Below are 14,517 nucleotides of genomic sequence, written 5' to 3'. Positions count from 1 at the left end.
ACTCTTATTTACCTAGAGCGGTGCTTCTTAACCTTCCTAATATTTCAATCCTTTAATACAGTTTCTCATGTTGTGGTGACCCCCCCAACCATAAAATTACTTTCATTACAATTTCACAACTATATATTTCTATTGTCAAAAATTGTGCTGTAAATATATTTGGAGATAAACATTTGAAAAGGGGTCACAATCCACAGATTGTGGACCACTGACTGATAGACAATGTTTAAAATCAGATTCGCATTTCATCTGTGGTTGCTATGAATAAAGTTATATTTTATGATTCCATAAACACCGGTTGCTAAGGGGAAATTCTAGAGAAAGCTAAGGGGTGTCTTAGCCATATGCTTTGGGACTGAGTTATACTAGTCCAGTACTTCTGTGTAAAATGTTCTTTAGAATTGTCAAAAATGAGTACTTCAGTGAGCATGGTTTACTTAACAATAATAAATATGAAATCCAATGGGAGACATTGTGAAAGTCACATCTTAACATTCAGCTGTCAATGATACAGACACTCGCTGTATCCTAGAAGTATTCATTCATTTATTCATCCATCCACTTTATAGGTAGCATCTCCATTTGTTGTGGTTTAAAAAAATAAGCAGTTTTCACGTATATTTATTGTCTATCTGTTCATATTGTATTGACAGCTGAAAATAGAAACCTCAATTAAAAAAAAAGTGTTTTCATTTGTAGACCTTTCTAATGAAAGAGCGAGCTTTCCAAACAATACTGTTAAAATTGAGTTTAGTTTTAAAAGGAACAAATTTAATATAAACTTGCTGTTGTAGATATTTGGAAATATCAGTAGTAAATATGTTTGATGGACTAATGAATTGGGGGAATTATAGGAACTTTGATGCTGTGTAGTACAACTTTAATTTTAGTAGCCCATTAATTCTGCGACAAAAAAAATTATTAACAACAACAACAAAAAGAAATTCATCACTAAAGCTATGTTTGACACATGCCTATGAAAAGGTAAAAATCATGGAGTTATTATGACTTCACTTATACAACAACAAAAACTGTCCCTTAATATGTCCTGGCTTTTGGTGGGAAGCTGGGCTATATATGAACTCTATAACTCAGATACAAGTAGACAGACACAAATAGCACAGGCTGTGGGGCCTTAAATACAGGATTTTAGTAACCCAGAGTTCTGGACGTTTCAATCTGAGACCATGTAGTTAGTAGAGTTGGGTTTTTATGAGTGCCATTTCCTGGCTCACAGACAACTACCTTCCCTGGTTAACTGCATATGGTCTTCACAGAGATAAGGTAAGGATAGATGAAAAGAGAGGGATAGAGAGCAGAGGGCAGCAAGAAGGTCAGAAAGAAAGACACAGACAGATATTGTTGAGATTTTGTGGGTATAACTTCCCTTTCATATCTAGAATACAGTATTTTATAGTAGACATATTAGTCCTCCAGCTCTTATAACCTTCCCATTCCCTCGTCTGCATTTTTCTCTGGTCTTTAAGTATAGAAATTGTGTTTAAGCTGTATCCATTGGGTCTGCATATCTTTGTTAATTTTGACCAGCTCTGGCTTTCTGTATTGATCTTTATATTCTGTGAAAAGAAGTGTGGTAGAAACCACACTTGTTTGTATAAGGATGAGTTGTAGAATGCAGGGAGGAATTATGGTGTCTTAGGAAAGGAGCTGTGGTAGTTTTTTCTCTAGGGTTCATGGCATCACCTGCCATGAGTAGTTAGGCTGGATTTACAGTTGCCAGATACACATTCTTTTCTAGTGAGAGGAATTTAATTCCAATTGGACAGCTGTTTGTTACCCCAAGATACAAGCGCCACCCCTGAACCCCTGCGACTATCATGCCATCTTGTTTATTGCTTTGGTTCCTAGGATGTACAGTTCTGTCAGACTATCAGCTTTTCTCCCACGGCAGCTTACATATCCTTTGTATACTACAGGGCTACTCCTCAGAGAGAAGGCTTTTATGTCAGTTACAGCTTGGTTCCTTCAAGTTCTGAGTCCAACTTTTTACATGGAAGTAATTGAAGTAACCAGCAGACTTTCATATTGTGTAGTTTCCTTTGCCCTGCAAAACCTATGAGAGGAGGGTTTTTAATAATCTAAATCTTCAAATAAGTTTCAAGCCTGATTTGTTAATTCCTAATAAAAGCCAAGTATATTTTAAATTTTGTTATAATTTTCATCAAATCATATACATTGAAACATATATACATTTCCATTGTATTATTTTCTGCCGTAACTCAGTAATTATGTTTTTTTCTAACTATGTGTCTGTATAGTTTATGTCCTGGTTATTTAATTGGCTGTATTTGATAAATCTTACACTAAGATTTGAAACATGCGTTGGTATGAAAAATTAAAACATAGGATTTACATTTCATTTTTCTTTACAGAGAGGAGAAAATGTGGGTGATCGCAAGACACACTTGATAGAAGAAGTTGAGAAGACATAAAAGTAGTCAGCCATTTCACTTTACATTTGCATTCAATTCTGCTAGATGCCTCACTTGATCACTGCAGCTACATCCTCCTTCCATGACTGAAAGGTAAACTCTTGTCCTATTGCCATTAAACTAGGCAACAATTATTTCTCTGTATCTGTGACATACTGCAATATGACAACACTCTGTGATAAAGACTTAAACAAGTATTCAGGATTGCTACAACAAATGCTGTGGAATATTAAAGATTGTATCTTTTGGCAGCTCTTCATCAGGGTACTGGAGTGTGCAAGGAACCAGACGCTAATCCCCATTATGTATCACAGGATATTGTCAGATTCATATTCTACATCTGTCTTGCAGTGCTCACTAGCAGAGTAATTACTGCTGAGGTAAGCCCTTTCTGGAATATGTGCAATTAATTCTCCTGGAAAAAGAACGAAAGTAGCCTGACACTTTAATAATGTTTAAGTATACCTAATCTATTTCTTTTCTGTCCCTAATGTTTCCTAAATATGAAAAAGAAAGAGGATTTGAAAGTACTTACAGCTGCCTGTTCTTATGTAAATCTTCCATGGAGCTGGACTATTCTATCTTAAAATGACTGGCATGAAATAATACTATAAATTATAATAGCAGGAGGAGCAAGTGGGGAAATACTTTCAAGCTGAATTCAAGATGTGATTTTTTTAATGTGGAATGGATGTTTCTCTAATAAAGTAGGAATTATTCTGTTATTAAATCTTCAAGGGTGTACAATTTCAATCAATTTGAATTTTGAATATATATTTAAACAAAATGAAATCATTCTCTCCAGATTCTTGATGAAATGCTATTAACCATCTGCATTTCTTGGCCTTTTCTTCCTAACACCCTCTTTATGTTATGGAGAGTAGCATGATTTCACAGGATACTATATTTTCAATGCCTTCAGGTTCCTAAAAACTCAAATCTCTGGCTCCTCAGCCTCTCATGCCTGTCACTCAAGTGCAGACATCATCTTCAACCTTGGTCTGCATTCAAGGAATGGCCTCTCAGAGTGCTGAGAAGTGAGTATCTGTGGTTCATTTATATTAAAGTGAGAACATCGTTTTCATATTTATTTTGAATGAGAAGAAGAAAATGTAATAAAATTAGTAATTCTTTTGCTAACTCCTTTATTTTACTTAACTTTCTAGAGTTGATTTTTATCAGGAGGAAAAAGTGTTTACCCCAGTGAACTACTGCGTTAGATGGCTGAAAGAGTATATTAATATCCTCTTTTCTGTAAGGAAAACTTATTATTAAATAATGTGCATTATATTAAATGAATAGTGATGGACAGAAGAGAAACACAACCAACCAATATTTTTATTGAGCTTTGTAAATATAAGTTTGAAAAACAGAGAATTTAATAAGCATACTTTTTCAAAAAACAAGAGTAACTGGGAACTACTGAATCTTCCACATGGTATGCAGAATATCTGTTTTTAGTGACAGCATTACCTATAATATATCTATAATCAATATGTCCAATGAGAATCATGAAACAGTTTTGGAGATATTAAAATGCAGTGGGATAGTTCACGCATGAGTGCAAATTTCTAGGTACTGCCTGAGAGATGCACTGTTATTTCTCACAGGCTATTTATTATATTAATTGTTTAGATTTTAAGTACACTTACTTATTTGTCCACATAAGTGTGCAAAATTTTAAAATGCAAAACATGTAAATAGTGCTGTGTGGCTGCATGTGTGCAGGTCATAGCACATCTCTTTTGATCATATGGATTTTGGAAAAGTAAGTCAAGTAATCAGGCCTGGCAACAAATGCTTTTACCCACTGACATGTGGCACCAATTTAATTCTTAACTTTAAATAAATACCCCAAAGAGTTGTATTAAGTGATTGGATTCAGTAAGTGAAATTCCATACCTTTGCTGCTAGTTTTGAATCTATAGCTCACATAGCCTTCCTTAGCAACACCCAGTTTATAAATTATATTGAAGCTAGCTATGTCTGCACAGTTAGAACACTATCAGCTACAAGGAAAATATGCAACAGATTTTGTTTGTGTCTTTCCTCTTTATAACTGAAAGTCTTCCTAGCTAGCTTTTTTTAAAATTTATTACACAATACATTAAAAGTAAGTAACAGTTATATAATGAGCTGTACATGTATAATTTAAATGCCTAGATTAGTAAAAATGAGATATGAGATATGTATGCACACACACACACAGACACACACACACACACACAAACTGATGCTTCTAAGAGGACTCTTAGCACTGATATGTTTAGAATTTTAGTAGAAAGAAATAATAAATACAGATGACTTTCAGGAAATTATGCTATTATTTCCGTACTGCATATTCAGTGTAAATTCCTGCTGTTCTGTGTTGAAATATGTGGTAGGTGACTTAGAAACAGAGTACCAATAGTATAAATATGACAAAGTAATAACCACATGCTCTTTATCCACCCACGGGATAATAGACTTCTTATTTGGTAGTTATGATGACTAATCTCCATTGGCAGCTTTACTAGAAAAAGAAAAGAAAACAGCCCAGGCATTTCTACAGGGGTAAAGCTGAGGGCAAAGAGCAATTCTGAGTGTAGGCAGGGTGGTTCCATGGCCTGAAGTCCCATGACTGACCCTTTGCTATTCTACATCCCAGTCAAGGGCACCCAGAAGTGTTCCTCCATGCTCTCCCCATGTGGTTGCACACATTCAGAGTCATAAGCCCAAACAAACCCCTCCTCTCTTAAGCTGCTTGTTATTGAGTATGGGGTGCAAGAATGACAAATGTGATCAATGCAGAATGGCAAGCACTCACACTCCTTATGACAAGAAATGAATATTTTGAAATTTATAAACAACAGAAAGGCTGCACTTAACACTTGTAAGTCAATCGGGCAGAAGATGAGGAAACCATTCAGAGGGGAAATAGCTTCCTCATAGAACATGTGAAAATTCAGAATCTTGAGATACTTTTACAATTTTTTCTTTTAAAACATACATATATTTAAAACATAAACATACATATTCATTTGATATTTTACCAAGTATAAACAGTATGTGTCTAAATTACTATTAAAACCCTAGTGCATACATGACAGATCAATACAAATTAGGACATTTCAGTTCTCCTCCTCAGAGTTAAAAAAAAGTTATTTTTCTCTATAAGTAAATAGCATCGCTTTACTTAAAATATTTTGAACTAACCTATAGATGAATGCCAAATACATACTATTTTATTTTTATATCATGTGAAGCACACATTTCTCTACAAATCTGAAACCATTTATGAGAATTCTGCAGCTACTTACATGATTAATAGGTATCTACAAGAATATATCCATTCCCTAAAACACAAGGCTACATTTTACCACCAATGTTCATGACAGATCTCATAGATTTACTGCAGCACATGAAGATAAAGTTTGTAGTGTCCCTCAATTCCACATTAGTAATAAAAATAAAATTACAGGCAACTCTTCAACATGACCTTCACTAAATAGATGAGAAAGAGAACAAAACTTTCCACAAGCAAGAAAAATATTTGCATGTTATTGTAGGTTAATAAAATTAAATTTAAATGAATGTGTAAATAGATCATCCTATTATAATTGATTCAGATTAATGTGGATATTCAGCTATTGTATTTAGACTTTTGATTATATTATATTCTGTATATACTGGATACTATATATTATAATGTATAAAGCATATCATATATAATGTATAGTCATGTATAATGTATATAATGTATAGTTTATTCACTAAATATCTTAATTGAGTAAATGATTAAGTTCCTAAAATCTGGGCTGGGGTATAGGGTTATCTTTTCAATATATACAATGCTAATATACCCTACAAAGAAAAAATATCTTCCCATTGAAATATACAGATTCAGTTCTTTTTGATCTCCACATTATCTCATCTTTCTCTTCAAGCAAATGTCTGCCCATAGGAAGAGAGAAGCCACTAATTCCTCACTTGCTGTCCTAGTTTAAACTTGCTGAAGTTGCTTCAGTCAACTCAATTTAAACCTCCAGAACCCACTTAATGCCATGCCCTCTTATTTATTATATTGCTATTATTAAAGAAGGGGTTTATTTGAGATTGTGTTCACCTGAAATATATAAAAAATGTGTCTCAAAAAATGCTGCATCTTTAATATGGCTCCCTGACATTATCTTTTCCTGAGATGAAGATTCCTGCTTGTAAGGTAAAAGGCTACTATGGCAAAGGTGGGAGAGTTCATGTACTCATCAGTTGGAGAAGAGAGCAGCATTGGTCTTTATTCTTTTCTGGAATTAACTTGAACTTAGATTCCTGGCAAAGCCAGGTACAATATCATGATAGCATGTAAAAAGCAAAGCCAGAAAAAAAAAGGAAGCCAAGTAAAATCTAGCCTACATAGCAAATGCCTGACAAGCCTGGCCTATATATGAAGACTATATCTCAGATACAAGTGGACAGACATAGATAGCACAGGTTGGGGGCCTTAAATACAGGATTTTAGTAACCCAGAGTTTTGTACGTTTCAATCTGAGACCATGTAGTTAGTAGAGTTGGGTTTTTATGAGTGCCATTTCCTGGCTCACAGACAACTACCTTCCCTGGTTAACTGCATATGGTCTTCACAGAGATAAGGTAAGGATAGATGAAAAGAGAGGGATAGAGAACAGAGGGCAGCAAGAAGGTCAGAAAGAAAGACACAGACAGACAGATACGATGACAAGGTAGATCTATTTCACATAAGCCATGACCATAACTTCATGGTCAACACAAAACACTTTTACTTTAAAAAGCTAGAATGAAGTGACAGCCTTGCCCTTCTCCCAACAATATCCTTTTATCAGAGTATGATGACTCTGCTATGGGATGAAACAGCTGGGAGTATATGCTCTCATGGCCAACCAGTTCCTTTCTGCTGTAACACAAGTGGCCACAGTGTGTAACTCCTTTTTTCCTTCCAATTTGCTGCCCTATGGTGTATATAACCTCAGTAAAAGCTGATATTGTACTATTTAACATTCCCTTGGACATCATAAAACCATGTAAATCATTACTTTTATCTGTCAAAAACCAATAAAGCTCATAAAATTAAGTAATGCATGAAAATTTCATAGGCGTTAATATTAGACTCCTTGAAATTGATCCTGAGAGAACTAATTGCTTATTGCCTTCCTTTTCACACAGAAAATGATAAATTGAAAGTTTGGATAGAAAATATACTCTCATTAGGAATCCAGTTCATAAACGGGATGCTCTTCTCAAACAGTATGAATGTACAACATAAAATCAAATGCTTATTTTGAATTTTGTAGAATCGCATGGTTTATAAAGTCTGCCAACTCAGGAAGCACAGAGTCGAGAGCTATGGTAATAATTCTGAAATTATGGAGACGAGAAACAATGATACTTTATGAAATATTTTGTAGAATTTGCTGACTGCAATGCTTCTTGATTAGTAACAATAAACAAGCAGGGTCACAATGTAGAATCTCTGGTCAGAACTGTGCCCTTCTTGACTCACACAGTAGGTCCCCTTGGAAGAGGGAACGTTGGGAAGTGGCTTTAATTAGATGACATCACAGGATGGGGTCCTCTAATGGATTAGACTAAGAGAACACAGAACTTGCTATCCCAATCTCCCACTGTATGTAGTGAAAAGATGGCCAGCCATCAACCAGGGATAGTCCTCAATGGCACCCACCCAAGCTGGTACTCCAACCTCAGATTCCCTACCAGACAGAGTCACAGATTAACTTTCTCACACTTAATATGACATATAGGAAAAGCCTATCTTTCCTGCAGGATTTCTTCTCCCTGGGTATCCATATGCTTATCATGTACAGTTTCATAGTTGGACTGAAAGTTAGTATGATGCCTCTAAAGCAATTATGCTCCAACGAGAACATGTTTAGATATATTAGATATCGAGTAATTCATGTAGGCTGCTCCTCACATCTACTATGGAAGTGGAAGACGTTATTGGAACCCTACCACATGCAGAACTCACAATCACTCTAGCATGTCAAGAGTATTGTGGTTACGTTGAAAAGACGGCTATTGGGAATGGCTGAAAAAGAAGCAATATTGTAATTTCTCTTCTGTACCAACAGTAATTGACCACTGATTAACTCCATTCAATGTGTGAAACTATCAAGGTAGATGTGCCAAATAATCTTGATCATCAGTAGTATATATTAAGAGACATCTTGGAGACTGGTTAAGTACATTGCTATGTGTATGTGAAGGCATTTCCAAGAAGGATAGCACCATGGAGGCTCTGATCTAATGAAGTATGCAATCAGCTGATATGATCCAAATTAGAAAAGTGAATTTGAGGTAGAACTGCCTCAACAGTGAGTGGGCAGATGTGGAGGAAGAGAGCCACTGGCAGAACAATATTGAAGGGCATATCTTTCCTTCATCCATGATGTTTTGTTGTGCAATATGCTTAAAACATTGAAACAAACTGAACAGGGACTGTGAACACAGAAACTGTGAGACAAAAATCTTTATTCCTTATTTTTTTTCGCTCAGGTATTTGTAACAAGAATGAAAATTCTGAGTAGTAGTGTTCAACCAAACAAATACAATTCCAAAGGAAGCATTCTTAATCTACACTTTTATTGGAATAATTGTAATTTTATTCTATAATATACAGGAAATGGATTTGCTTATAATGTTATAAGTGGTCAAGAAATAAAAAGACCCATGTAGTAACTTTTAAACCATTGTGTTGTTAATCTTTATAATAATAAGCAGCTGTTAAACTGCTCCGTGAACTTTATTTCTGATTTGTCAAACTGTCACAAATTAGCCTGCTGTAGTGACTAACACCTATAATGTCTGTCCTTGGGACACTAAAGTATGATAATTTCATGAGTTCAAGGTCAGCTATGGATATTATAGGAAATTCTAAGCCAAAGTGAGATACAGAGTGAAAACATACCTCAAACAAACTAATGCAAACCAAAAACAGTTGATTGTTTTTAGAACCAGAATCACTTTGGCTTACAACTTCTATTGATTGCAGCTGTTTGTAAAGTTCTGCGTGTTTGGTTTCCCTGGGTCAAGGGATTGAAATGCATATTTTACACATTAGAGCAGACCTGGCCTCCAGTTTATCCCAGCATCTCTCAGTCCCTACCTGACATACCCTATCTTGAACCCTGGTCTTTCCTCAGAGGCTCCTCCTTGTATAATTCAGACATTCTCTCCCTCCCCCTCTCTTTTCAGTTCTTCTTTCTCTTCCCCTTCCCCTCCCTCCACATGGTCAATGCCCTGGACTAAATCCTGTGGCCAGTGAACCCAAGAGCAGTTTTGCAATAAAATGGCCTTTAATATATTCTAATCTGATTTGAATTGGCTCATTTCACCAGCGGCTGAGAAATGATTCATCACTGTGTACTTGGGTACCTCACAAATTCTTCAGATATAGTTTGAATTGTTTTCCTTTTTAACATGTTTCCCTAAGTCATCACACTTTCTTCCTTACCTTTGGAAAGTCCTTTTACCAAAAACAAATTTCACTGCAAAAGGTAACAGCATTCTTTTGTTAAAACATTCTGCATGTTTATGCAAACTGTGTAGCCCAGACATTGAAATGGTGCCATGATTAATACTTTGGAAAATTTCAAGGGTAAGTAGCCAATTTAGACAAACCCTGTTTTGGGAGGGAGGGACACTGAATTATTGTAATCATAGTTGTAGAACTGGCTCTGGAGACAATGATTTTCTTTCTCATTTCATTGAACAAAGAAAGGTCTGTTTCTTGAACATTCTATGTCTTAAATCTGGTCAAACTGATAGTAAGAAGAAAAATGAACAATCTTTTTTTCTGAGTTAATTATTGAAAATAAGCACTCCTAGTCAAAGTACTAAACAGATAACTTAACAGATAATAGCAAATAACAGCTAATAACAGATCTTGTTATTTAAGATTGATTACTCCATTTGATAATTGGTATTTGTATTAGATATTTTCTAAATGTAGAGATATATTTCTATGTCATGCAAACAAAGCTTGGTTACAATATATGCACTGAGCAGCAGTTCTCAACCTGTGAGTCATGATCATTAGAAATGTCACAGATATCCTGCATATCCGATATTTACGTCTTGACTCATAACAGCAGCAAAATTATAGTTATGAAATAGCAACAAAAATTTTATGTCTTGGGGTCACCCATGAGGAAGTGTATTAAAGGGTCACTTTTTAAATACATAATAGATACTCTCTGTATTATTAGTATTCTGCTGATCCTTGAAACTGGGTATTTCTTATTGTGCAGAGAATGCTCCTCTTCTCTGTGAATGGGCCTCACCTTTTAGTAGTAATTTAGAAGCTTGTGAATCACATGCTTGGGACTGTCAACCCCTATTATAAATAAGGGTCAAGTGACAGTAAAAATACTGCCATCTGTTTAGATCCATAAAATGTTCTATGAATGTGCAATGGTGCTAGTATGTGAGTAGTACTCAGAAGCATGTTGGCATGTGGAGTTAGTTATTTCATTAAATTGCATTTTATAATACCCCAACATTGACATAGTCAAATATTATACCATCTTATAATATGTTTTAACTAGTACTTATTTTGTAATGCTGATAATGTATCAGAGTGTTTTCTACTGTATTATATTTTGTCAGTATCTTAAGAATTCTTGATGGGTTAACATCATCACTTTAATTTGTATTTTATGATTCTATGATTTATATTTACAACAAGTGTACTGATATTTATTTTAAACTGTTTCTCATAATGTATATAAATTTAAAAAAAATCTAGATAAACAATGCCCATTCATGTTCTACACAGCAAACATACTATTATCTTCTAAACATTTGATTCCTAATGTTTCTTTATGATACTTTCATTACTAAAGGATGATAAAATTGATGGTCATATAAAATCATTCATCAAACACAAATAATAATATCAGTGTCAAAAGAAAAAGGTTTACAGCGAATAACCCTGAAAGTATCTGTTTCAGCCAATCACTTACCAGCTCTGCCCGAAGGTGAGAAATGAGCTCATCCCTGTCCTTCAGTTGCAGCCTCAGCATGGAGCACTCGTCTTTCATTACATCCTACAAGACATCAAAGAGAAAGGAGAATATGGTCAGCCCTCTCGCTTTGTTTTTCACAAAAAAAGGTCAACTTCACGCAGGGAAATAATTGTATGTGAGCAATGGAACTCACTTTTACCTATGACGTGATATTTGTTTCCACGCTTCTAAATTGCAAAACAAAGAGAAGCTTATGTTATTGTAACTATGTTGTACATATCATGTGTATTTCTCCTTATACTTTTTTTTACAGAAGATAAAGTTTTCTTTTTGGAACACAGTTGTCAACATTGTGATGCTTTTAAAAAAACAGGGGCATTATTGTTATTTCATCTTTTCTGGGTGCAAATAATCAATGTAAAAAAGTTAATTAAACTCTATAAGAGTTACTTTGGCTCTCTTGATGTAACTAAATATTAATTCTTAAACCACAGCCATGCTACACTCTCGTCCTCAGTGATGAGCCTAAGGTAGTCTACTAGTCCCTTTCATGAGGCATCACTGCAGCTTTGATATTGTCATCGTGAAAGCACATTCAGGTTCTACATCCATATCCAGGGCACCTGCAATTCTGTGTTAGCAGTTTTCAGATACAACCACCCATTACAGTTCTCTTCTCAAAACTCGTAATCACAAATTCAGCTTAGACCTGAACAGAATCTCAGCACTGTCTGTGGACATGTCAGTTTCTCGTTCATTCATTATTCTTGCCCGGACCTCTATCCATCATCCCCACTGACCTAAGAGGACACCTTCAATGTTCCTAGTATCTACTCACTGAGCCAAACTTAGTACTAATTCTCTATTTTTTGCTTCCTTAATATTTCTGACTTGATCGTTTCTGATATGCACATGGTGTTTTGAATAAAAGTAGGCCCTACAGGCCCATAGGGTATGGAACTCTTAGGTCATGTGGACTGGAATACATGCGGCAAGGCTGGAAGAAGTGAAACTCAGTTACTTTTGCTGCCTGTGAATCTAGAGGTAGAACTCTCAGCTCCTTCTCCAGCACTATGTCTCTGCATAATGTGCTGCAGGAGGAAGTTTCTCTGGTGATGGCTGAACAAGGTACTGATCTATGAGTGTATTAAAATATAGTTAGAAATTATTTTATCGCTACATTGTTTGTTTTTGCTTCTTTTTAAGATCAGTATTATTTTGTCTTACCCCTAGGTCCATGGTCAAGTTTCAGATACTCGATCACAGAAATAGTCACTGATATGGGTTGTATCCCATGGCTTTGAGTCAAATCAGTTACTGGTTGGTTGTTCCCACAAGCCTTGTGCCACCATTGCCCTACTGTACTCCCAGGGAGGACACCACTGTCAATAGTTTCTGGCTTCCTGTTTACAGTTCTCTTTGGATAGCATGCAGAACACCTTCCTGTTAACTAAGATGCTGAAACATGGCGGTGGAGGCTTTGCATAGGCACCAGCTCAACTACTTCCTGTTTAGTTCGTTGTATGGGTGTTGACTTCAGTGATGGGGCATTGCTGTTAGTTTGTAGAGAGAAACCTATAGTCTTGAAAACAGACTCCGTTTAGGGGGAATTCCCCATGGCCCTGTTGGCCAACAAACCAACTAGATATATCCCAATCTAAGCACTGGATACTTCGTTTGGAGAGGAGAGATTGCCAATTGGGACAGTGTCCCCTCCATTCTTTAGTGGTTGAGTTTAGATCACCATTAGATATGTATATATTTTAGGAAGTTTCTAATGTATTACTCTTTTCTTTTATACAGAAAATCAAAACCTCTAGCACAGCATACTGTATTCTTTGATGTCATCTGCATATTTAAGAAGATTCCAAGGTTTTGATTTCTAGCCACCTTAAAAATGTGTCTTCAAACTAAACTGAAATGTATCACACCTATTTTTGGATTTTACTCATTTCTACTCATCAACACTCCTGTTCTTTACAATATATACTACTGTAAGACAAATCTTGAAAATTACTTGTTATCCACTACTAACTGAGCGATTGAATGAAGTGTGCCCCCCAGGTCATCTCATATGAAGAGTCAAATGTGAACTTGTTTATCATGTTTCTTGGATTTTCTGGTTGCTTCCATGATTCACTGTATAGACCAGCTCCTGAGCATGTCCAAAGCACCAAGCATAGTATTTGACACTTATAAGATGCTCAGTTCATGTTTCCTTCTTATAAAGAGGGAAAACAAACACGGTATACATAAGGAATATACCCATTTTCTCTTACATTTTATCTGACCTGACAAGAAAAAATCTAAGGGACAACATGAAATAGGATTTTGTTATTCTAGGATGCATTTTACTTTCTCTGTTGTGAGAAATGCTATACAATTCTAATTTATGCATATGGTCTTGCTTTTTATGATGACTACTGTTACTAATTTTCTTGGTAGTGCTGTGATAAACGTTGGCAACTTGGAGAAGAAAAGGTTTATTCCAATTACAAGTTACAGCATATCAGCAAGGGAAGCCAATGCCAGAGCTCAGAGCAGGATCCTGAATGTTGGAACTGAAACAGACCTATGGAGGAATGCTGCCTGCTTGTTTGGTCCCCATGGACTCTTCAGTTTGCTTTCTTATAAATGCGAAGACCACCTGCCCAGGCACAACAACACCCACAATGGGCTGAGCCACCTCCCATTCATCATTAATAAACATAATGCACCATGTACATCCCTACAAGCCAGTCCACCAGAATCAATTCCTCAGCTGATGTTTCCTCATTCCAGGTGACTCTAGCTGTATCAAGTCAACAAAATCTGACCAGTATAGCCATGTTAATAGTACAGTCACATTAACTAGAGATGCTGTGGACTTCTAGGTCTCCCACATATCCTGGGTTTCATAGAATGTATTTTTTCTCATTCATTTTAAGATTACTTCTACATTGTACTCTAAGGAGGAGGAAATTCAAATTGTTTCACATTAATAAATGTTAACAACACTCAGGAGCATGTAAAATAATAATCATAATATTTTTTACAGTCAAATGGATCTAAGGTCAAATACTTGA

The 14,517-nt window shown here is 35.6% G+C and overlaps 1 protein-coding gene across 5 annotated transcripts in view; it reads right to left on the bottom strand.

Moving 5' to 3' along the window:
• Ccser1 (coiled-coil serine-rich protein 1) overlaps positions 1 to 14,517 on the bottom strand; it is a 1,234,532-nt gene that overhangs the window by 664,763 nt on the left and 555,252 nt on the right. For all 5 annotated transcript variants that reach the window (NM_001443688.1, NM_001443689.1, XM_087658738.1 and 2 more), the window contains 1 exon segment: positions 11,450 to 11,533. In NM_001443688.1, the coding sequence (NP_001430617.1) occupies positions 11,450 to 11,533 (84 nt within the window).

Source organism: Rattus norvegicus, chromosome 4, assembly GCF_021556685.1.
Source record: "Rattus norvegicus strain SHRSP/BbbUtx chromosome 4, alternate assembly SHRSP_T2T, whole genome shotgun sequence".
Lineage (NCBI taxonomy): Eukaryota > Metazoa > Chordata > Mammalia > Rodentia > Muridae > Rattus > Rattus norvegicus.
The sequence above is the reverse complement of the archived record's forward strand: the minus strand, read 5'-3'. Positions and strand labels throughout refer to the sequence as shown.